The 26,012-nt window shown below is 45.3% G+C and overlaps 1 protein-coding gene across 1 annotated transcript in view; it reads left to right on the forward strand.

The window, feature by feature from the left end:
- Positions 1-13,486, forward strand: part of NUP54 (nucleoporin 54) — a 232,520-nt gene extending 219,034 nt beyond the window's left edge. The window contains exons 12-13 of the mRNA XM_086949277.1: positions 589-699; positions 12,431-13,486. Coding sequence (XP_086805403.1) covers positions 589-699; positions 12,431-12,559 — 240 coding nt within the window. The 3' untranslated portion in view covers positions 12,560-13,486. The remainder of the gene's footprint in view (positions 1-588; positions 700-12,430) is intronic.
- The last annotated feature ends 12,526 nt before the right edge of the window (positions 13,487-26,012 follow it).

Here is a 26,012-nt window from a genome sequence, read left to right on the forward strand (position 1 = left end):
TGCAATGCTGTCCATGGAAATAACCAGGCTACTACTTGGTAAATAAACTCCACACATCACCGGCAACTCTATAGACCTATACTTCATCATGTCTTCATCAACAAAGTGGCCTGCTTTTCACAAGCTCCCATGTTACGTAATGATCCCAGCCAACCATTCAGATTTCCTCCATCCCTGAAGGGCATTTTAAACCAAGGCAAGACTCTCTTCGCTTCATCATCTTCCTCTCACTTGTAAACTAAAGACCTTTCCCTCCACGGCCCTTGCATCCCTCTGCTGACATTACATTTTATTTACTCCTTTTGCATTTTAAACGTCCCCATGTGTTTTTTTAAATCCTGAATGCAAGATCTGTATTCCTGTTGCTATGCACAGCTGTTTCAGGCAACTCACATGGGCAAAGTTCACGGCATGCAACTACCCTAAATAAAATATACATGTTAACAGCCATGCTTGATAGGCTATCATCTGATGAATAGCATGTATACATTTTACTGGGACGTTTTCAGGTGTTTATTATACTTCTCATTGCAGACCTTTATTCAGTCATCCCTTTTATAGGACCTAATCGCCTGCCTTTTTTTACAGGGTCGACTTAATGAGCTGATGTCACAAATCAGAATGCAGAACCACTTTGGAGCAGTGAGATCAGAAGAGCGGTACTATGTTGATGCAGATCTCTTGAGGGAAATAAAGCAGGTAAAAGATGTATTTTGCTGTTTATTTGGGCCAATGTAGCATAATGTTGAAATCGCATTGGAATGGAGTGTATTTAATGAGAGTTTTTGGGCTCGAACCTCCGCTTTCTCAAATTCATTATGTATAAAAGTTGCATAAAGTGAGCAGTAAGCAGTGACGGCCGGTACGGTACAGGAGTGGTGAGTCAAAATATTTAAATTCAATTACCTGATTGCCGCGTCTCTCCTCAGTCTCTCCCACATCGTCTCTCCTCCGCTCCTCAACCAAGAAGCACCCAGACTCCCTAAGCCAATCACAATGTTACAATACGTACTTTGGCGTTAAGACTGGGCATGGGAACCCGGGCATGTTCTCACCCAGGCTGTAATGCAGCCTGGGTGGAGAACATGCAAAGTGCACATGACGGTTTGGCCAGGTCAAGTTGGCCGGCCAAACCATCATGTTGCACTTTGGAGTGCAAGAAGGAACCAGCGAACAGTGGTCCCATACAAGTTGATTAATTCATGATCACAATATAGTAATCAAAAATTGGAATTACAATTGTATTGATGCAAAATACGAGTTTAATTAACAATTGAGTTCACACAAGGATAATATACAACAAGGGTGAGTGAGCAGGGCGTGTCAGGGTAAAGGGAAATCAGCCAATTTCCTTACCCCAGGCAAGTGACTTAAAAAGTGACTTAATTTGAAAAAATGTAGGTAAGCAGAAAGCCACAGATCTGGATCTCATCAGGACTAAGCAGTAAAACAAGTGCCTGGGAAGTTGCCTGAATAAGAGTAAAAGAAAGGGAGGGGATGGGGACGGTAGGAGAAGGGTAAGCAAAAGGGTTAAGGGTGAATTGGATACGGAAAAGTATAACAAAGTTAAGATGGGGTGCCAGAATTGAGGAATGGCAAGTGACCCCAGAGAAGTCTATCTCAGAAGGTATGCTAATAAAGTGATAACCACAGGACGGCCTGGTGGTGTGGTTGCATTTTTTTTTGCAGAGAATGACCTCGAATGGATTGATAATATAATTATCAAACCAGCAGATAAGGGTGGTGGGATCGTTCTTCAAGGGATCGACTAATACATACAGGAAATCTTTAGACAACTTCCTAGACCAGACCACTATCGGAAGCTTCCATCCGATCCCACCAAGGAGATTCAGAAGCTGACATTACAGAGGAAGGAGTTGCTCTGGGTTTCCTTGCCAAAAACAAATTTCTATACCTCCACACGTAATCACCTCGCAGACCAGTGATATACAACCTCCCCTAAAATACACAAAAATGCAACCACACCACCAGGCCGACCCATTGTTTCGGGGTGCAGCTCAACCCTTGAACCACTTGGAAGCTATTTTGACCATTTTATTAAGGACTTTGTACCAGATACTTTGTTACATCAAGGACGCCATGGCCGTGGTGTACCTTCTAGAGGGCCTCCCATTTGATCCCCTACAGTGCCTTCTATGTACTCTTGAAGTAGTCATTTTACACCAACATACCCCAAGACAAAGGTATTGATGGTATTGCCATGGCTCTAAATTCCAGACCACAACCTCACCCTGTCCCCACGTCTTTTATTCTCCATCTTTTGAAAATATGTCTTACTCGTAACTTTTTTCTCTTTAATGGCAACTTTTACCAACAAGTCAAGGGGACTAGTATGGGCGCAGTTTTCACCCCTAACATTGCCATATTAAATATGGACTGGCTAGAAACCCAGAGAATACTAACTCTCAGTAACCCATTCAGAGCTAACATCCTTGAATGGAAGCTCTACATAGATGACATTTTCCTCATCTGAAATGGTACAGATGAGAAGTTGAACTTTCGAGACTGGTTTAACACCCTCTGCAATGTTCTGAATTTCACTATTAACAAAAGCAAACGAGATCGCATTCCTTGATATTACTATCACACACACAATGGGACTCTGTACACTACACTTTATCACAAACCCACTGAGAAAAATACATTATTGGCATACAGTAGCCATCACCCAAGAGCCTTACGTGACTCCCTACCATATTCACAATTCCTCAGAATACACCGTAATTGCTATCGCAAAGAGGATTACTTCACGGAAGCCAGAATCTTATTCGATAAATTGACAAGTAGAGGCTATCCTCACAAACTTGTGAAGGTTGCCCTCAAACGAGCATGGTATTTCCCCAGGCAAACTCTACCGAGCCCAAAAGAAAGAAGCACTGGGGATAAGCTTGTGTGTGTGACTAAGTTTTACCAAATCTTCAATGCAGTCAGGAAATGCATCTTGAAACACTGGCCCACACTTAATGTAGGCAGCTTCAATCTAGAACGCCCCCTTTTGCCTTCAAGAAAAGTAAAAGCATTAAAGACCATCTGGTAAGGGCAGCCCTGCCAAGTACTAAAAGTAATCCCACACTCAGAGGTCTGGAAGCTACCACCTGTAGTAGGTCACTTTAAACGCGGTGGATGTAGTGTTTGCCACCTTACTACGGATACAGATAAATTTGTGCATGCAAACATGGATGTCACCCAGTCTCATTTCTCTTAACTGTAACACTGTTAATGTTATTTATGCATTTTTTTTTGCCTGTGCAACCCAATATATTTTGGTCAGACAACACAAAAAATCAGAATCCGGATTTGCCAGCACAGAAGCAGAGTTTGCTGCAAAACACCGAATGCACCACTTTTTGAACATTTTACTGCTATGAACCACACGGAGGATGAGATGAGGTGGCAAGTGATTGCAGTGATTCATCGACCCCCCAGATGCACGAACATTGTGGGAATCCTCAACAAAGAGGAGCTAAAATGGATCATAAGAACTGACAGTCTCCACACTGGACTAAATCGCTTGGCGGACTAGTCCATTTTACTGTAATCAATACATGCCGCACTGCCCATTTCGGCTTCTCTCTTCTGTTTTTACCAATTGCTTGCCTTGTGTATTATTGCCATGCTGAATCCTGTGATTCTCTAATTGAGCCATTATCTACCATCTGCATAACCTAAGCACTTATGCGCCTATTTTTCTTTCCCTTTTGTTTTATATGAATCCGTGTACACCCACATGTTATCTTGCATGAGCCTTAAACCATTCTTCTCCTTTCCCTCTTCTAATGAATTTACTGTTTGAATCAATACTCCTTTTCCAACTCTATATTACTATACTTTAGTTAATATTACTGTATTCAGTATTTTCCTTCTTCTACATCACTGGTCTTGCGTCATATCACTACATTTCCTTCTTTCCTTTTGTCCTCGTCATTGCGCACCCCCACACCGTGGTTCCATATACCCACATCTCTTGGACCACCTACTATCTTCATACTTTACACCCTTCCCATATGACCGCCTGGTTTTGTCATGCCATCTCACACACCTCTCTTCCATATGTCCCCCCGATTCTGCCGTGGTACCACACTGAACTGCGCATGCGTTTCACGTCCTATCTGGCCGCGGCCTCGGCATAGAGCCCGCCGGTTCCTGGAGCACCCGCATCCTCTGAGTCGCTTTGATCATAGGCATACTCATCCGTCGATCGCAGCAGTATGGCCTTGGCTACTCGGCTTGCTGCCTCCCAACTCTAACACGGTGTCCTCTAAGGTAAGCGCACCCAAGGCGCGTGTGCATTCCCTTCCTCTGTACGCAACTTTTTTCCCCCTAATTTCATTCGGGGTCAATGAGGCCCTTGTTGCATACCCCAACAGTAAGTCCTCACCCCCTAGCCCCTATTCTGCAGCCCTCACTTAAGCGTTATGAACACACCGAGTGACCTTCATTATTCGTATCGCCCGCATGATCGACTCACCTGCGTAACTTTACACGTTGTCTTGCCCCGAGAGTCACAAGTTTTCATTGGCTTTCCGGCTTTCTTCATGGTCTTCGCGTGGTCTTAGCTACACAATTACCTATTAAGTCTGTCCGTACGGGTTACTGCACCTACCTTTCAGATTGCATCCTTATTGCCCTCATGTACACCCTTATCTTGATTGACGTGCGCAACCTACATACTTCTGTATGTATCACTCGCGCAGGTAGCCTTCCTTGCGTTTTTAATCAGGCTACACCTTCCAGCACTCGTCCCCTATCCTCACTCCACCCCCGCCCTGTGGTTATCACTTTATTAGCATACCTTCTGCGATTGAGACTTCTCTGGGGTCACTTGCCATTTCTCAATTCTAGCACCCCATCATAACTTTGTTATACTTTTCTGTTTCTGATTCTCCCTTAACCCTTTTCCCTGGCACTTGTTTTACTGCTCAGTCCTGATGAGATCGGCTGGTGAATCTAGGAAGTAGTGGGCCCGTAAACAAAATCCATGACCTTGACTGATCACGACAACAAAGAGAACGAGTGAAACCTTCCCAGGTGGGCTTGGGGATCAGGGGGATCTCTGGCCAAAAAATGCCTGCAAAAAAATTGAGCCAAACGGAGCATTCCACAACACAATCATCTCACATACTGACCAAAAAATGAAGATGGTGGGCAAGCCATTGAAGGTCTGAGCCAGATGCCCAACTTATCCTGAGATCCTCTTTGACCATTGAGCCTAAAACAAACGGAGCCCTCTTGTGACCCCTGACTACCACCAAATTCAAACCTCATGCGCCATGAATGAAAGCCAAAATGCCACAGCAAACCTCCCACCAGCTCGCCAAAGGCACAGTCGTCATTGTAGGGGGTGAGGAGTTGGGAGTTGCATGTCTCAAGTTAATCACAAAAAACACTGGAGGCGAAGTCGCTAAGCGGCCACAATTGCCAAACATGGGGAAGAAGCCCTGATTTCTAGCACTTCTCCCCATGCTGAAAAATGTGATGCTGTCTGTGTCTCCTGTCCAACACTCTGATCCCATCCTCCAAAAATCCAGGACAAAGCATCAAAACCTGATGTTAGAGAAAGACACTTACCCATCAACCAAACTGCATAGTGCAAACATTGAAAATCTGGGGAAAATCTTGGTTTTGCTGTCTGTGTGGTCCTTTGCAAACTCTCCATTCCACCAAGCCTTCTCCATGCACCATCAAACAGAGCACCCTCAAATATATAAGATCAGTGTGTGTGCTGCAAAAACAACTACCCTCCATTTGATTTAACAGACCACAAACGTGCTCCATACACAAAGCATCTAACCTGTATATAGGATACAGTGAGGATGTAGAAAAGCCAGCAGCACAAAGCACAAGGCAGTACTGATGAATGTAAAAGCCAAGAGCATGAAGTAAAAGGCTGCAGGGACAATGATAAATGCAACAAGAAACTCTCACCTGACTGTGGTTTTGTAGATAATGTCCTGACAAATCGAGTGAATTCCTACATATTAACAAGCCTTTATTAACGTTTATTTTTTTATTAACAATAAAAGGCGAGCTGCCTTATTGCCACCCCTTGCAGAGCTCTGTGTGTGACCCCATGTCAAAGGTGAGTCCCGCTTGATACTTTGTTCTTCCCATGGCTGATGACATCTGAAGCGCTTTGAAGCAGTTTCCTTGCGTTGAATAGGCACTTTACAAGTAGCTCAAAAAGCTGCAAAACTTCAACATTTATACATTTCTATGCCAATCATTAAACAAGCACTAAGCATTCCCTGGTATCTTCTTCAAGCCTCCGCCAAAGCCGTATACTTGAATGTAGTGTGAGTTCTAGCAATGCGCACATGCCACACTGAGAACAGGCCACGGCGAAGGTTTGCTGCCGACACCACCATATCATAATTTGTAACAAGTGAATGATTACATTTTCTTGTGTACCACATGCTGCATGATTTACAGTCTAGAGGAACAATGAGTTAAAGGAATTTGCCGGAGATCACACAATGCGATCAAAAGAAAAAAAAGATTTGAACGCGAGTTACTTGGCTACAAAGTTTGTAACTAGACATCTCCACTATTCCTTCAGTGAGCACGAGGCACAGTGAGGAGACATGACAGGCTAGTAAAGGGCTGACATAAGATTTGCCTACTACTAGCTTTACTTCTGAAAGCTGTGGGGCCGAGACAGAGTCCGTCGTGTGTCAGGTGCGCCCAACACAATCACAGCAATGCTCATCTTAACGCACTGCCTGGGTGGACCATCGTCCAAATCAGTTATTGGCCAATCTACAGTATGGTTTTCATCAACCTTGATACTGAATCAGTCACGCGTGGCATTTGATATGCTCTACCACAGATCACTCAATCTGTTGGGAATCGCAGCTCTAGCCTACATACTGTATCGACTTCTAAGGAGGACAAGCTGCAGCAGGCCCCCAAATTGCCCTGTCCATAATTCTGTCAGTTTCCCTGACAGAATAACGTCATCATAGCTGCCAAGCAGACTGGCATCACGAAGACCACTGTCCCCTGTCCTCGCTTTTTAACTAGCAGACTCTTGCATTCTGGGACAGGTAGTTTCGCTTCTAACACTATATGCCTGGGATCAAACCCCCCCTCCCTCCCCCATGCAAAGTGCTGTGGTCACAAATAAGTGGGTGAAGTGGGGGTGGATTTGACTAGTCACACATACCACTGTTGAATCAACTATAGCTTATGCACACAGTTTGGGGCAGTACTCCCACTCCACCATCACAGACCTGTCCTCCAGCCCTAGAAAAACACACTGAAGCCTAGCCACGTGGAACTGCTACAATTATTCAGTGTCAAAAGTACCCCGTCCCACTGTCCTACTTGCCTGGTCTCCGGGCTCATCACCATCGGTCCGGTTCTCAGCACTGATTACACTACACTACACTCCAGTCGTGCTTGCGTGGGTGCTGCAAGCAAGTTATCAATGAGAGACTGCAGTCAGTGGCAAGTCAACCTCGCTCTACTGTGAGCCTCCTCAGCAGCCAATTCAGACGCTGCTCTCAATCCTGGCGCTGCTCAGAGTAGAGAGCAGCGCCAGGATTGGGGTGAGCAGGCAAAGTCGCCGCTCATTTTTTGCCTACTGGGGACAGCTATTTAGATCAGCTCCCACTCACCGATACAGTTTCTGCTGAAAAGCCACTGTGCTCATGTTGGGTTCCTGGCCGGGTAAAGGCAGACGGCCAAACACACCATGCGCACTGCCGTCATGCCACAGACAGCTGCTTAGTCGCATGGTGAGTCCGTAATCATATTTCCTGCCAGTGCGCGATGCTCTTCAGTGTCACGTGATGCTGCGCGCGAAAGCACCGGTTTGAATGGATTAATTTGGAAGAATTTCAACTCACAAACTTTTATATATGTAATTATTTAAAAGTTGGAAAGTTGGAAATGGTACAATAATTGTAAGTGGGGCAACACCCCACCTCCCTAACGCAAAAAACGCCACTGCCTATACCTCAATTGGGATTGAAACGTCGTTGACACATACATCTTCAACTCTATACCTTATTTTGTATCCTACTGTACGGTGGAGTATGAGATGTAACTGACAGTGGCTTTCTGCTTACCTACATTTTTTCAAATTGTCACTTTTTAAGTCACTTGCCTGGGGTAAGGAAATCGGCTGATTTCCCTTTACCCTGTCACACCCTGCTCACTCAGCCTTGTTGTATATTATCCTTGTGTGAACTCAATTGTTAATTAAACTTGTATTTTGCATCAATACAATTGTAATTCCAATTTTCGGTTACTAAATTTAGATAATTCAATAATTAACTTGTATGGGACCACTGTTCGCTTTAGCGCACTTTAGAGTGCAGCAACCACTCCTTCTCCAGGACATCACGGGAAACAAGCTCTGCCTGCCCTAACCTGCCGATACTAAAAATAAAGTTGTTATTTTATCTTTTCTTTTACACTGCTCCGCTAGCAATGGGGCTATGCGCCTCTGCCTTAGCGGAGGAGCCGCCACTGGCAGCAAAGCTACTGGGATATTCCTTTACATGGTTAAGCTACAGTTCCCTTTAAAAAGTTCTGACTGCTTCAATCCATTTGCATCAAGTAAACAAGGATCTGCTACTTTTTTTCTGAATTAAGGGCATTTTCACTAGTGCCCATTTGCCATATGTCCTAATTTCCAACCCTATACTACTCTAGCCAAAGATGGACTGGTGCTCCAGTCCAGCCAAGAATGAGAACTGTGAGGTGAAACAAGATTAGCGGACATGGAGTGCAATAGGTTTCAGAGGGTGAGATGTGGAGCTTGGGGAACACTGAAAAGAGTTGAGAAAGAGATAGGAAATGTGAGATTGTTGAACAGTTTGTAAAAGGTGAGAGGAAAAAAATAGGGGGCATAGGTGAGAGAGTAAGCAATGAGTCCAAAGAAAGGAGGGGAGATTTGGAAAGATATGAGATAATCCTTTGAAGAGAAAGCAAGAGGGAGAAGTGGACAAATATAGATAGTTGGGTGAGTGTTGGTGTAAGCGAGACTGAATGCATGAGAACGTGCGAGAAAGTGCATTAGAGCATGAGGGGTTCAGAGACTTGTTAAGTAGAGTGAGCGAAAGAAGGCATGAAGGGAAGGAATGAAAGTCTGATGTGGGAAAGGGACGACTAATGGGACGGCTGATGGTAAATAGACTGAATAATGGGAAAAATAAGAGACAACTGAGTTGAGAGAGGACAATCGGAAGGTGAAAAGGTTGACGGATAGGGTGGTGGTGATGGTAAACAAGTGACGCTGATGTAGAGCAGTAGACTGACTTGAAGGTGGGAAAACTCACCAGGAGGGAATGTGATGGAATGGTAATAGGTTTCATGGGCTACTATTTCTCAATCGCCACCGAAGCAGCATGTCAAACAGAAATGGCTCTGCAATGAGAGGTGGGTCTACAACCAATAAATCCACCTTCAAGAGGAAGACCCAGAAATGCACGAGGGGAAGTTATAAGCAGTAACATTGGCATGGATATTAGCGTCAAAGTTGATAACTGAGAGGAAACTATAAAATGGACGGTTGTCATGCTTCAGTAAGAGTGAAATAAACGCTTTTCTAGCACTGGATTTTTCCTAGATTCGCATGCTTGAATAATTTCCCGTAATTGAGGTGGGAGCCCCCTCGTTACTTTACAGTACCAGTACAAAGTGCAATATGCCTGAAAGGCCTTAAAGTAGTGCCTCCTTAGTAGCACACTGACATTAAAGGAAAAAAAACGAACTTTAACCAATGAGTGAACTGAGCCTGGCCCCTCCTATGGGCAATGTCTGTGTCACTTATATAGGTGTTTGCATTATGTAAGTGTCACGGTTGTCTTTGTATTGAACTTTTTTGTTTTATTAACATTTGAGGCTTGGGGCTTACATATATTGCAATAATTAGCAAAGTGAAAATGATCACAATTTGTATATGAAGACGTTTTCAGACCCACACGCACAGGTCTGCAGAGACCCATTAAATCGATCTCTAGTGTATTTTTAGTGGGAATGCATAGATCTTTCACCCCTCTTGGCTGTATCTTCATACTGCTTGAGGCAGGCATTGTGTGGCAGTAACCACAGTGCCCCAGCTTTTGTCTCTGCCCTCTCTTGCAGCTACTCACAAAATATTAGTTGGCTGCAAGTGAGAGCAAACAAAATGCATCTGGTAATGTTTGATCCCTTAACTTATGCGCAATAAATAAGTCTTGAAATAGATGGTTCAAGGTGCTTCCAAATTCAGTGCAGATACGCACCGGCCATTCCACTGGAATATAACCCAATGATCCCCTGCCTGGCGGAAAGTGGAGGTGAGATATCATTAGCTGGCACCCCATTACATACATTCGCTGGTATATACCCAGATGGGGTGTTCAAAGATCCGCAGTTGGAGGTGGAGGGTTCGGCGGTGTCATTCCAGGACGCATTCACTTATCACAAATTGAAATCATCATGCCGAGCGTTCTGGGAGGGATTTCCGAATGAACCTCCAACACTGCTTGCACTCCAAAATATTTTGGCTCGAGCTTCACCGAAAAAACTATTAAAACGCTCATACACCACTATGCAAGACCAAGCCCAGATTGTAGTACCAAACTCAATACAACTGTGGAATAGAGAACTGACCCACCATTTCACGAAGACCAATGATCCTTCTGTTGTAAGCAACTGTTAGACCTTTCACCCAACTACAAACTGCGCCTAATACATTTTAAGTTCCTACATAGGTATTATCGTACTCCGGTTAGCCTCCACCGAATGGGCTTGAGGGACGATTCTAGGTGCTGGAGGTGTGGCAATTTATGAGGCTACTTTTTGCATGTGGCTTGGAGTTGCCCTTTTCTTACTAATTACTGGACTGAAATATTTGATGCCATCAATCAAATAGTTGGACGATCTGATGAGCCACCTCCACAACTAGGCCTCCTGGGTTTGATAACTGACACTGTCCCGGCTAGACGCAAAACACATGCCCTTTTATTGGTATATGCCAGGCGTCAAGTGGCGGTCAGATGGGGCCGTAAAGTTCTGCCCAAGTTTGCAGCCTGGGTGTCGGATGTAACATACGGACACACATAACTCGGCACATACTGGGAGTTGATGCCCACAGCATCTAGACCCCGTGATATATGGGAACCATTTGTAAACTGGGCACGGGCTAGAGTAAATTCCCCTGCAGCAGCCCAGATTGAGTCTGGAATGGTAGGACAGTGTGGACCGATGGGTGGGCGGACTCAGAGCCCAAGAACGATGGTTGAGATACCCTCCGTGAATGCAAGAGGCTATGACCTGTAGTCTGATCATTTGTACTAATTTTACAACCTCATACGCTGCAGTTACATCTATACTTATCCCATATACTGATTATATTAGATAATGCGGGATGTACCATGCTGCCCAATTCCCATAGTAATTGCATGTAGCTTAATCTGAGACTGGGTGTTTTGTAATGCATACGATGCATGATGTTAATTCGGCCAAATTGTAAGTACTGACTACTACCTGTTTTTTGTTGTTATGATTCTGAAAAATACGAAATATCCGGTGTATAACTCAGACATCTTGCAAAGCTGTTTGTCAAATGTATTTGCTGTTTCTGACGAACCATATACACTGTACTTAACTGTAAAGTTCAATAAACTAAATAATAAAAAAAATCACACAAAAAAAGTGCAGATTACTCAAACTGATCAAAAGCCATAAGGGAAAACAAGAATCCGCATTTCCTATCTACTCACTGTTTCACCCATAATTGAAGAGCAACTTCCTATGTAATGTGTATGCTTCTTGTTTCTATCTTTACCCCTGTCCAGTCTCCTCTTTTGCATTTCACTTGTTCAGGTAACGGAAACCTCGTGGAATAATAGTGTTTAAAGTATGTCTAGGCAGGCCATGTTCATGACAGAACTGTAAGATACATGCTTTCCTTTTAAATTAACCAGTGGGATTTTATCCTGTCTTAATGTTTCTGAAAACGTAGCATACGTTTCAAAGGGTCAGGTACGTCCGACACCACTGACCTAGAGCAACTAGAGGCAACACAATAGTGTATTGAAGTACATTTGATTCAGGATTACAAATGTAAGTGGATTAGGCTGAACAAGGTTGCATACCCTGTGCAGACATGTTTCGAATGTAAAAAAAAATCTGAACACTCTACTTTTCTTAATAATAACCCAAAAGTTTTTTTTTAATTTTTACTCCTTGACTTGAATGTAGTATTTTGTATTTCTGAATGTCTATTATTACAGGGAAAGTCTAAAACAGACTGATTTTGTTTACATAAATGAACATTAAAGTGAAACACTAATGCAGGCTTGTGCTTAAGGCACCAAGCCCCTTTGATTGACAACCACATTACACGTAATATACACTTCCACCTGTATTTGCCTGCCTGTTCGTATCAATAATTTTTTATTTTTTTTATCTTCAGCATTTAAAACATCAGCAAGAAGGCCTTAGTCATCTGATTGGCATAATAAAAGAAGATCTTGAGGACATCAAGCTTGCAGAACAGGGACTCAATGAGACTGTCCACATCAGAGGAGGAATCTTCAGTTGACGCATCACAAGAACCCCTCTGAGTTTCTGCATGAGTGAACGTCTGCAGGCACCACTTTAAGATGAAGTAGTTGTGCCTCCTTAATGAATTTGAAGAAATTGGAAACAGATTCAGTGTTCGTTTTTTTCCCTTCTTCTTTTAAAGCCTCAAGCCCAATACCATAGGTCTGGCTTCAGAACCCAGCAGAGCTATAAGCATAAACATGCACAATGGGGGCAACAAAAAAATAGACACTGAAGTACGTTCCAACTTCTTCTTTCTAAAGGTATAGTAGCATCCCTCGGTGTGAAGCTGAGGTGCAACAGAAAATCTAATTGTATCGTCTGCTGTGTATCGGGTGTAGAATTCTATACATGCAGTATAAAATTGCAGGGAGGTAATCAAAGTGTTTTTAAACCTTCTTTGCGGAAGGCCAATATTCTCTACAGTTTTGGCCCCATCACCTCCAAGGACAAAAGAGTTACTTGAAGGAGCCTAAGAGCATTGAATATGCGATCATTCTTGCTAATGTGCTCCAGAATTTTTTCCTTTACTCTTTTGTGAAAAACATAGTTTGGAATTTTTGGATATATGTTTGCTCCGGATTTATTGACTTTGCTATTATGATTTTTCTTAACAGTGAGAACCTGGCTGCTTAAGTCAAGGCATTTTAACTGTTCAGAAGTTTACACTGTTTCTTCTGTATTCTGTTGTATCAATCAGCGATACATGGTCCAGGGATGTAATTATGCATTTGACAATGGAGCTGCAACTACAGAGCGGCAGTTTGAATATAGTTTATAATTTGGTACTACGTCTAACAAGCAGAGACACTCTGGGCCTCTTCGCAGATGCATGACCAAATGTAAAATATATTTCCAATAGATCTTTTTTTCATTTTGTTTTGTGAAATGAAAATGTCTTTTAATAAAACATTTTTTCAGTGCACGATCATATTGTTTATTGGCCCGCTGGATAGTTGAGGAATTTCAGTGTTCTCAGGTTGTGTAACATTGTTTCATACCATTCTCTTTAAGTTTAGGAACGATAACCATAAACACTTAATTTATTTTTCTACCTGTCCTACAATTTCCCGAAGCAATAGTATGTTCCATCATTGTTTACGTTCAAAAGGGACAGCCCTTCACCAGTCTCATCTTTTCATATATTTTGATGTTCTTATGGGGTATTTCACCGCCAAGACTTGTATGTATATACCTGAAGAAAGAATTTTCACCTTGGTTTACTAAAAATTTAATCACTTTTCGTTACCCAAAAATTTGGAGCTAATGGTTCTTAGGTTTATGAGCCTAATATTCATTATTTTACTTTCCTGGCACTTTTTGCTCTTAGCTTAGCTTTCTGTCACCATTTGATCTGACTATTGCTTTTGTAGCACTCTGGTATGTCACACCCCATTACATGTTTTGTTATCGTTTTAATCTGAAACCTTGTTGCCCCACCCTGGAATTTCCCCTGTCATAGAGGTTTGAGACAAATCCTTTGTGTACAGGAATAATTGTTCCTCCTCAAATCCCCCAAACCATGTGACCACCTCCCGCCACCCTACATAAGTCTTCAACAACCTCCCACTTTCCTTCCCACATATCTCTTACTGCCCCAAACTGAGATCAATTTAGGGCATGATGAGATTAGACCTTTTCATCTCCTTATGCTATCTGGCACCCCGATCCTCCCTGTCCAATTTGATACAGATGAAAACATTATATATTTAATATGACTGCTTAATGTGGGTATTTTAATTATTTCTATCGGGATCATTAAAGGATTACTTTATGGAAACTTTCATTGGTAAAATGTTTCTTTTCATTTTATGTAGTAAAGTACACATTCATCTGTGGGTTTCTGACACTGAGTAGCAGTGAATTGTTACCACTCAGTGGTACTCATTCTATCTATTGAGGAGAAAAGACTAATTGTACTGCTGTGATTTGAACTTCAATGGAGTTCTCATATTACTTTTATCAGGAAGGAATGTTTGTAAGGATATAAAATAGTGTATGGAGGAGATAAATAAATTTTACTTCTTGCTAGTCTTACTGAAGTGATTGATAAAAAGAAGTATTGAAGGGAGAAAGTAGTTTTAAAAGGCAAACTCAGGGAATGTCAAAACCAAATTTAGATTCCAAAACCGGATCACAAATGGTGTGAGTGAACATTAGTTTAGCAGCGTGAATCTTTCTGGATTCACTATGCTGTGCATTATTCCGCGGTCTAGTGGTTGGGTCCGGAATCGTAGTCTTTTCTTTCTTTTTTTTTTTTCGTAGCCCAGGTGGGCGACAACGTCCTACCTTCTGGTGTACTTCCTGTGGCGTCCACGTCCGCACGCTTCCTGCGGAAGCTCCCACCTTTGGGCACCATCTTCAGATTCTTTTTACCACAGTTGTGTCTGGATAGTCACCGAGAGGCTCCAGAGTTTTTGGAGGAAAGAAGACTAAAAAGACTAATTCTGCACTGAAAAGATTAGAGTAGACACCGAGGAACAAGATCACCAGGCCGGGACGACGAAGAAGGAGGAGAACATCGAGAACTTCAACGTCCCACGGAGAATGCGCACACAGGCGGCCCCCTCAGCGCAGGAATGGACGAAAGACTTTTTAAATTCTGCCGTAACTGCCACCACAAATACGCCCAGAAGGACTAGCACCCGGTCCTCAACTTCTGCCTACCGGTCGACCATGAGAGCAAGAATTGCAAAGCCTGCTCCGTCTTCACCCCGAAGACACTCTGGGCTAGAGAGATAGAGAAGAGCCAACTACACCATGCAAGGCAAAGGCCAACCTCCGTCGCTTCAGGACCTGGGCTCTACAGCGACGAAGAGCACAACATCGCAGAGGGACCAGATGACTACACAGTCGTAGAGACCGATAAGAAAACCTCTAAAGAGGTAGGAGAGACGTTGACCCCAAAACCCCGACAGACTCTCGAAAGTCTGAGTCACACTCTCGAAAAACAGAGTCAAGTCAACGAATGGAGCACTGGCGCCGAAAATCTTGACGGCCGCAGCTACATCCAAGGACACACAGACCAGCGGATCCTTCGAAAAGGACTCCCAGACGGCGAAAGCTGGGGAAAAGCCATGGTTGTTGAAGCACGTCCCCGAGAAGAACCCAGAGGCTGCTTCGACATCGACGACTACGTCTAAGAGATCGGCCGAAACACCCGACGCCGAACAGGCCGCCGAAATAGAGAGAAAGAAGAGAAGGCTTGAGGCTGAAATGGATAACATCCTGCAAAGGAAGAGGGAGTTCGACGAAAAAATGAAAAAGTTCACGATTCCGTCGAAACCGACGACGATCGTCGAAATGGAAGAGGAAGAGGAGTTCGAAGCCGAAGAACCGCCGAAAACACCAGAGCCCCAGGAACACCTAGAGGAAGAGGACCTGTACTACGTCGAGGAAGGCGACGATGACCAGCGGACGAGCTTCGGCTCGGCATCCTCGGTGGCACAGAACCTGGAGTGGCAGGACCTCAACGCCGAAAGCCCAGAAGAGCCCATGGAGACCCTTCGAGGCCTTCGCCACCAGATGACATTGGGGTCTACAACTTGGTCGTCAGGAACGCAGCAACGGCTTATGGAGTCAAACTGGAGGGGAAAAAAAAGGCATGCTTCCTCTTAGAAACCCTGCTCCCCACTCAAACAAGGAGTCAATTCCTTACCATGCTTCCAAGTGTCCTGAACCAAGGGAGGGACGCATTCAAAGACCCAGCGACCTGCAGGTCTGTCACGCCTAGGACGGAGAAGAAATACAAGCGCTCCTCTAAGGACCTCCCATACATCCAGGGATCCGTCACGGCGGACTCCATTATTGCGGCAACAGCCAGGGAAAGGGCAAACGTTCCAACAACCTCAGGCCCACCACCAGACAAAGTAGGAGGTTGGACCTAACTGGGAGGAAAATAGAGAGGAATGCAGCGGTACACTGGCGCATTGCAAACTCTAATGCCCTTCTAAACAGACACAGCATTGGGACGAGGTCGGACAGCTGCTCAAACACCTCTCTGAGCAATACCAACAAAGAGCGTCACACCTGGTGGAGGAAGGCAAGAATATAGCATATTCATGCCTGAAATCAGCCTTGGATGGGGCTGACACATCCAGCAGGCTTATGATGATCTGGGTCACAGAAAGAAGGCCTGCCTGGCTGAGGATCTCCGGCTTCAAGCCGGTAGTACAACACAACATTCTGAGCACCTTCTTCAATGGAGAAACAGTGTTCAGGGCTCCGGTGGATGAAAAACTCATCCAGCTCAACAATAAAAAATTAGACTGCAAGGTCAATGGGGGCCTTACAATTCAGAGGAATGAGAAGGGGTACCCCGACACGGAGACCAAACTGAAGGGGGGGGGGGAACCAGCCGGGAATGTCACACCTGACATTCCAGCAGACACACCAGGGCGACAATCAAGCACAGCAGGGCCAGCAAAAACAAACCTGGCAGTACCAGCCTCGGACCAGTCTTTTCGCGTAAGGCAAATGGACGAGGGCAAACAAGAAGATGGGGGCCAGCAACCCACCTCAAAGTGACTCAATCGTGCCCACCCACACGACCCCTCCGAGGGTGGGGCACAACAAGGTCAACAAAAGAGGGTTACACGGACCAAACATCGACCATTTAACACCAGTAGGAGGCAGTCTAAAACACTTCTTCCAGGAATGGAAGAAGATAACTACAGACAAATGGATTCTCAACATCATGCAGTTTGAATACTGCATAAAAAACCAAAAAGAAAGGCGCACTCCGCAAAAGAACTAGCACTACTCCTAGAGGAAGCACAAGAACGCCTCCAAAAGGAGGCCATCGAACCAGTTCCATTCAGAGAAAGAAACAAGGGAGTCTACTCAAACTATTTCCTAGTACCAAAAGTGGACGAAACGCTAAGACCCATCCTGGATCTGAGGTTCCTAAACCAATACATGTAGACACAAAAATTCAAAATGACAGCCCTACAAGAGGTCATTCCTTAGATAAGGGACGGAGACTTCATGTCCACCATAGACCACAAAGATGCCTACCTACACATTCCCATGAACAGGCAGCACAAACCTCTTCTAAGATTTACCAACAACAAAGAACACTACCAATTCACAGCCCTAGCCTTCGGACAAAAATCCGCACCAAGGGTCTTCACCAAATGTCTCGCTGCCGTGGCAGCGCACTTGCGGAGGGAAGGGATTCATGTTTACTCTTACCTCGACGACTGGCTAAAAGCAAGTTCCCACAGGACATGCAAGGAACACGCACAGCGGGTCACAGAAACGCTGACAGACCTGGGATTCTCCATACAATGGGGGGGATTCTCCATACAATGGGGGAAATCCTCAATGGAACCAGAACAAGTGAAGATCTTCCTGGGTGCACAGATCAACACCATACAGAGCACGAACACTTGCCCTGCTGAAGGAGACACGCCACTACCAGAAGGGGCGAGCTCTGACAGTGAGGACAGCGAGCAAGATCATGGGGATGATGGCGTCCTGCATACACCTGGTCCCCAATATACGGCTCCACATGCAGAAGGAGATAACGTGGTGGAACAAGGAGAACATAACAAAAGGGAAGCCTTTAACACCACCAACCCCAACGGTGCCCATCACCACAGATGCATCCCAGATGGGATGGGGAGCACACATGAACAAGCTCAAGGTGAGGAGTCTGTGGACTCCAGCAGATGCGAACAGACACATCAACTACCTGGCACTAAAGACCGTGCTCCTAGCCCCGAAGGCCTTCCAGAAACAATTGTACAACCAGAGAGTGTTAATACAAACAGACAACACAACGACTATGTTCTACATCAACAAACAGGGAGGAACACAATCAGTCGCACTATCGAACCTAGCGCAGGAAATATGGAGATGGGCCATCCCACTCCAAAATGGACCTACTAGCCATACACCTACCAGGAAAGGACAATGTGGAAGCAGACAAGCTCAGCAGACGGACATCCGCATCCCACGAGTGGGAGCTCAATGCACAGGAAACGCAAAGGCTATTCAGGAGGTGGGGGAACACCAACGATAGACCTATTTGCAACACACCAGGATGCAAAAGGCTGATACTTCGCAACCAGGGGAACAATCCCAGGGGAATGCCCTATGGATAAGCTGGTCAAAAACATTTGCCTATGCTTTTCCCCCCAATACCACTGATACACAGGGTACTCAGCAAGTGCAGAACTAGCAACATGACCATGATCCTGGTGGCACCACAGTGGGCAAGGCAGACCTGGTACTCCCAAATAATGGAAATAGCACAGGGACCACCCCACAAGTTCGGGAAAAGAAAAGACTTACTCTCCATGCAAAACGGAGAAGTACTACACCCAGAGCCAGAGAGCCTCAGCCAAGCTGCATGGCTCCTGAAGACATAGAGCTTGCACACCTAAGGCTACCGGAGTATGCGGGTGCTACGAGAGGCAAGGAGACCTACCACACGAAGGTGCTACGTGGCAAAATGGAAGAGGTTCACACAATGGTGCAGCAAGGAAAAGCTACACGAGGAAATGACAAGGGAATCAACGGTGCTAAAATATCTGACACACCTGCTGAAAGCAAAACTAAGTTAATCCTCGCTAAGAGTACACCTAACAGCGATAGTAGCCTACACAAGAGGAGAGACAGGAAAGAGCTTCTTTACATCACAAGTAGTTAAGAGATTCCTGGAAGGGGCAAAAAGGATCGCACCACCTAAGAGGATGCCGCCACTGGCATGGAAACTTAATTTAGTCCTAAAAGAGCTTATGAAAGCGCCCTTTGAACCCATTTATAAGGCCTTACTTCAAATGCTCGCAATGAAGACAGCCTTTCTGGTGGCAATCACCGCACTGCGCAGGGTAAGTGAGCTGCAAGCACTGACGCTACAAGAACCCTACATCCAAATACACAATGACAGGGTGGTAATGAGAACGGACCCACACTTTATGCCAAAGGTGGTGTCAAGGTTCCACATGAACCGAACAATACAAATACCGAGCTTCTTTCAAAAACCATCCACAAGCGCAGAGAGGGCGCTGCACACTCTGGACGCTAGAAGGGCAGTAATGAATTACATGGAAAGAATGAAGGAGCACAGGAAAACAAAGCAGTTCTTTCTGTCCTTCGCAACCAGTTTCCTGGGTAGACCAGTAACAAAAGACCCCATCGCACGATGGATCGCACAAACAATACAATTCTGCCACAAACAGGCAGGGCAAGAACTTACAGAGGGAGCAAAAGCTCACTCTACCAGGAAAAAAGAGCAACAATAGCCTTCCTGGCTAACACACCCATTCAGGACATATGCCTGGCGGCAACATGGGCTTCAGTGCACACGTTCACTAAGCACTACTGCGTGGATATACAAATGAACAAGGAAGCACAAGTAGGACAGAGTGCTTCAACATATATTCAACAACCAATGTTCATCTTCCACCCAGCTGCCACAAACATAGAAACCGCTACAAAGTCTATGCACAGCATAGTGAATCCAGAAAGATTCACGCTGCAAAACGAATAGTTTCTTACATGTCGGTGTAGTTTTGCAGCTTGAAGATCTTTCTGGATTCACTAGCAAACCCACCCACCTCGCGAAAAAAAGATGAGGCATGAGAAGAAGGAAAAAAATACAAAAAGACACTTTAAGAGACAAAGTAGAATATCATTTGCTTTAAGGAAGAACTTGAAAACATTGCCAAGGATTCACGAACAGAACACAAAAACAAGGAAAAAAGCAGGAAGCGTGCCGATGTCACAGGAAGTACACCAGAAGGTGGGACATAGACGCCCACCTGGGCTACGAAAAAAAAAAAAGAAAAGACTACTATTTCTGACCCAGCCACTAGACTGCGGAATAATGCACAGCATAGTGAATCCAGAAAGATGTTCAAGCTGCAAAACAACACCGACCGGTAATAAACTATTCGTTTTGAACCCTCTTCAAGAACCCGTTAATGTTGGAAAGATGAAGTAAGGAACGCTGCTCAGTGAGTAGTAGAAATAATGTGATATAACTACCAAATAGCCTTGGATTATCCCCCAAGTTAATAGCATTATTTGTAGGAAACTGGGCTTTTGTTTTAGTTGTCCCCCTACTTTTTGCCCTCTTTTTATTAGCTATTGGATGCTGGTTTTCGACTCTGACAGTGCACTGAGGCCTGCTTACCAGACATCAGTGCCAGTGCCCTTTCTCCAAAACAATGTGTTGTCTAAATGTTTTACAATTGGCAAGGACTTTAGCACCCCTGTAAGTAGATGGTACCCCAGGTACCTAGGGTCACCCTAAGGGGTCCCACATACAAATTCCACACAGACTGCTATGCCAGGCTGCGTGACATGGTGCAAACCATGAGTGAAAACATGACATGACACACTCCTGTGTGCTATGCCAAAGTCACTATATCTGATACTAGCAGCCCGTCCCGATGTTGTCCAGGTATGAATTGCTGCCGGCCAGTAATATATTGTTTTGTAAGATTTCGTTTTGATAGCATTTCTTATCTGTGACAGGCCTGTGAAACGCTCCGATTCACGGTGCACTGCTGTTGCACTTAAGATTGCGAGTTCAGTAGAGTGTGAACTCGAGTTTCCCTACTTTATTTTTCCTTGCAATATTATATAGCGCGAACTGGACAACATGCCATGAGCACAATTTACATTATAGAAGAACACATTCATTTGTGGTAGGCACAGGGAGACAAAGCGATTTGCCTGGAATCACAGGATGTTGAGCTGATGCCGAGATTCGAACGTAGCTCCCCAGCTTTAAAGTTCGCAATTCTAGAACTTGTGGCGGGAGGTGTGTCTAAAAGTGTATGTCGGTGCTGGCCATCAATGAGAGAGACCTGTGCATTTTTCAAATGGGTGGTGTAAAAATAGGAGTATGTTGCTGGAGATGTGGGCCGCCGTGCCACCAATGTACTTACCGGGGGAGGGTAAATACCCATTATTCCGCAACTTTCTTTCCGCATACCATCACTCTGCATTCTTTCATTACGAAAGTACCATGACTCCGCAATGCCATTATAACGCATGGCATTACATTTTATATGCTTTTACCACGCATATATTTACAACCAAATGTTTGGATAAGATATGTATGGGTATAGGGGTATATGTTTTGGGGTACTACAGTATATGTTTTGGGGTGTTTGGGTTTTTTAAGGGTTCAGATATAGTTTTGGGTTATGGGGTACAGGGGTAGTTTTAGGGTTTAGGGATAGGTATGGGTTTTGGGGTACAGGGGTATTTTTAGGGTTCAGGGGTAGGTTTGGGTTTTGGGGTACAGGGGTATTTTAGGGTTCAGGGCTAGGTTTGGGTTTTGGGGTACAGGGGTATTTGACTGGTTCAGGGCTAGGTTTGGGTTTTGGGGTACAGGGGTATTTTAGGGTTCAGGGGTAGGTTTGGGTTTTGGGGTACAGTGGCATTTTTAGGGTTCAGGGGAGGTTTGGTTTTTGGGGTACAGGGGGTATTTTTATGGTTCAGGGGTAGGTTTGGGTTTTGAGGTACAGGGGTATTTAGAGGGTTCAGGGCTAGGTTTGGGTTTTGGGGCACAGGGGTATTTTTAGGGTTTAGGGATAGGTTTGGGTTTTGGGGTACAGGGTATATTTATAGGTTAAGATAGATGGGTTAGTGTTTAAGGGTGTTGGGGTATTTCAAGGAGTAAGGGTGGGTTATGATTATGGGGTGCAGGGGTATTTAAAGGGAGCAGGTTGGGATTAGCACACGATAGGAGACATGGCATGAAGGGCGGAACGTGCTACACGCCCCCAGCACACGTCCAAAGCACAATGCAGACACACCCACAAGGGACTACTTTGCTGGCCCAGTTCTTTTACCTTTTAAATGTATATGGTGGGCGTCTGCATAGCCTATGTCCTTCTGCGGCAACTGCCCTTTCCAACGCTGTATTGGGTGTTGTGATTGGTGCTGTGGTTCCTGAGATTACCCGCCTCAAAGGTTTGGGCTCTCTCTTTATTATATTAGTATGGATATGTGAGTCACCCCTACAGCAGGACTTTTAGCCCTATGGCACGGTACATTATATTTTAAGTGAGGACATATCTGCATGAGCAGACATGCCCCTATGATTTCTAGTTCTATTACTAGATATTGTAAGTGAGCAGGGAAGCCATCTTAAGGTATGTACTGGGCACTGATCATAACAAGTTCCCTAGCTACTTAATGGCTTCACTGAAACCTATGGTGTTTGGTATCAAACACCCCATACTAATAAACCCACACTGATTCCAGAGATGGATTTATTAATACATGCACCCTAAGAGTATTTTAGAAGGTCCCCCTGAACCCTACTACCCCTTTAGTGTGCTGGCTGATTGGTCCAATACAGCCTGCCACCCCAAACTTGTTTCTGACCCCTTAGGAGGTGAGACCCGCACTCTCGGAGGCAAGAAACCATGCCTGTTCTCAAGAGAGGTGTTTACACCGCCTCCTACAGGAGTGCCAGTAATCAGCATATCCAAGCAGGAGGCTTCAAAGGCCTCTGCTGCTTTTGATATGCAACCCAAGGCTTCCCATAACGGGAGATGCAAGCCCCTGCCCTGTGCCCATTTGACACCAGGGCAGTGGGAAAATTAGCAATGCATGTGGCATATTGTACTGCCAGGCTGGACCCTCCTCTAGAGTGACCAGACTGAAGTGAATACGAAGTTAGGAATTCCATTATCTTGTGTGTGGTGGAATTAGGAACTCTGGGATGGGTAGATGCCCATCCCCCAAAAGAAGTGGTCATCGAGGAGTTGTAGTGGCCCCTTAACACCCTCTCCAGCCCCAGCTCTGGTGTGAAACTGGACACAGGGAAAGGGGTGTAACCACCCCCTTACTGGGTCCCACCCATAGGAGGGACCTAGCAGGAGATCCAGCCCCTAGATTTGGAATAAAGGTAGGAGATGTGCCAATGCAAACCAGATCATCCTGACTGAAACTTTGAAATGAAACTCTGGACCCTTCGATATCCCACTCGATGTGGAAGCCTGAAGAATCTCCTTTGTGGTCAAGGAGTGCCCACCCTGTGCAAGCAGGCACCATCAGCGCATCAAGACTATCTTTGCCGTTGCTCCTGCCTGAGCTCGAACAATAGAGATCGACAAGACCCAGACTCCCAGATATCCAACAGCCCGATCCACAGTCCTGGCAAAGCGGAGACGCGACGAGAGACGTGGGACCGGCCATCTTGAAGAGTCGACAAAGTGCTTCCTGTGCAGCTCCCGAGGCACCCTAGACGCTGTGCTTTGGGGTTTGAGAAGCCCCAGCCCCAAGCAGCCTGTGCTTTAAAGATCACCCCTCCACACTCACCGAGTGCTGCGTGGGGCACTTTTCCTGCTTGACATGTTGTCCGGTCACTTGCCCGTTGGCTAGTGGCCTCTGTAACGACGATCCATCAAAACTACACTGCTGGTCTGGTTGCTCCAGACTGGCCCTAGCTCCCCTGAAAAGGAGCCATTGATCTGACCATCCCGGTCTGATCCAGAAGACATCTTCGAGTCCTGCTTGGGTTGCATTTGCCAAGGTTTGGTGACTCCAAATCGAGAACCGACACCGACGACAGCAAGAGCCTTTGTGGGACAGCTCGTGTCCACCAGCTGGTCATCTTCGATCCTTCCTGGTCCACGTGGCAGCGGAGACAAACTACTCTGCAGCACCTGATCGCAACCCAACACTGCCTGGTTCCGTCCTGGTTCCATCCTGGTGACTGGCTAGTGACCTAGACTCTGTCCCCTCTGCTTTCAGGTACTCTACATCTTCGATCCACCCTTGGATCCAACCGGACTCTTCTCTCCTTGCCGCCTGCAGCATCTTTACCTCTAGGCTCCATAAAACTCCACGAAGAAACCCGACGCACTTTGGCACCTATGCACCCGCTTCCTGTGGGTGAGTTAACGAGATTACACCGGTGCTCCTATAGTGGTTTACACCTCTAGTGTCCTACTTTTTAGTGGGTAAGTTCTAGTCCAGTCGGAAGACTCCTAAACCTATAACTTTCTGATTTTTACGCACCATTGACTTGTAAGGTAAGCGCGATAGCCTATAGACACTGCACCCGCATCCTGTGGGCCTCCTATGTCCTAACCTTCATGAGTCCATTGTATTGCCAGCGATTCCCTATGCCTGTTCATTGTTCGTGACGTGGTACTTATACCACTTTCTTAATATATGGTTTGAGTGGCCACCCTGCCTATCCATAATTGTGCATCTTATTGTATGTTATACTGTGTTCTTTGTTTAACGCTTGTGCTGCTGTGCTCATAAAGAGTCAAGGGGATTATTCTAGAAATAAATACATATATTTTATAATATATCATTTGTGTGGTGTCCTTTCATTGGGATTTAAAGGATTGCATATGGTAAAACAGCTGGCTTCACATGCCCTCTTGAGTTTAGCCTAAGACTGCTTTTGTCCATGCTACTACTAGGATAGCTGGTCTATAAGGTTGGCTTACAACCAATCACCATAAGGGTCGTTTGGACTGGTGCAAGGTGCTCACTAGAATAGTGATCATCATATACCAGGCCAACTTCTCACACACAGCACCCTCTGGTTCGCCACTGCCACCCTCTGGTTCATCCCTGCCACCCTCTGGTTCATCCCTGCCACCCTCTGGTTCATCCCTGCCACGCCGGTTTTTAAAACCCGCCCTCTTACAAACCATAATTAGGATCCCTTGTTTGAACAGTATATTCGAAAACAGAACATCGAGAAGGGAAAATTCAAAATGTAGGAACCATATCTTGGTTAAGGCTCATGCAAGTTAAAGCTATAAGCAGCTAGATTAATGCCAGGGCAAATATCATTGCTCAATCCCAAGAGGCATGCTATAGAATACATTAAGCAATCTATAACGCCTTGAGGGTATAGGACAGGCGATTGTCTGGTCAACCGATTTAGGAAGTATAAAATTCCATCCATTTCGTAAATATGAGCTTAAAGGTGGAATAAAATATGAAGTAAAATAGGGAAGAGGCCTAGTCTGCTTGGAAAACTAAGTTCTTCTTACCTATATAATATCCATTTTTACAAATGTGGTCCAGTTCTTTGAAGACACTGTTGTCGAGTAGTAAAGGGATTTATATATGAGCCTCGGATCTAAGCAAAAGGAAAAAGTGGAAAGGGGTATTAAAAAACCCTTAACGGGGGGGTGGCCAAGATGGCGACGGAGTGAGACGTGTTTGAGAGTCCCTCCGGCGCTGCAAGCCTTTTCAGCGTTGTATAGCTTCCCCTGGGTGCCTCAGCTCATCGCCCTCCGTGCTGCCTGATCCCGGGAGTCGACCGGGGGGTACCCAGGGCTTTGGTTCTGCCTGCTGTGGCAATCCGGGAAGGAGTTCACTGCTGCGGCCTGACTGGCAGAGAGTGTGCGCGGTGCCAATCAGAGCCTGAGGGCGGTGAGACTCCGGGACCGGAGCCGAGCGGAGCTGGAGTGACCGGAGCCCCCTTGAGCCCTGCCGACAGAGGCGGA

This window comes from Lissotriton vulgaris, unplaced genomic scaffold (assembly GCF_964263255.1).
Source record: "Lissotriton vulgaris unplaced genomic scaffold, aLisVul1.2 SCAFFOLD_1644, whole genome shotgun sequence".
NCBI lineage: Eukaryota > Metazoa > Chordata > Amphibia > Caudata > Salamandridae > Lissotriton > Lissotriton vulgaris.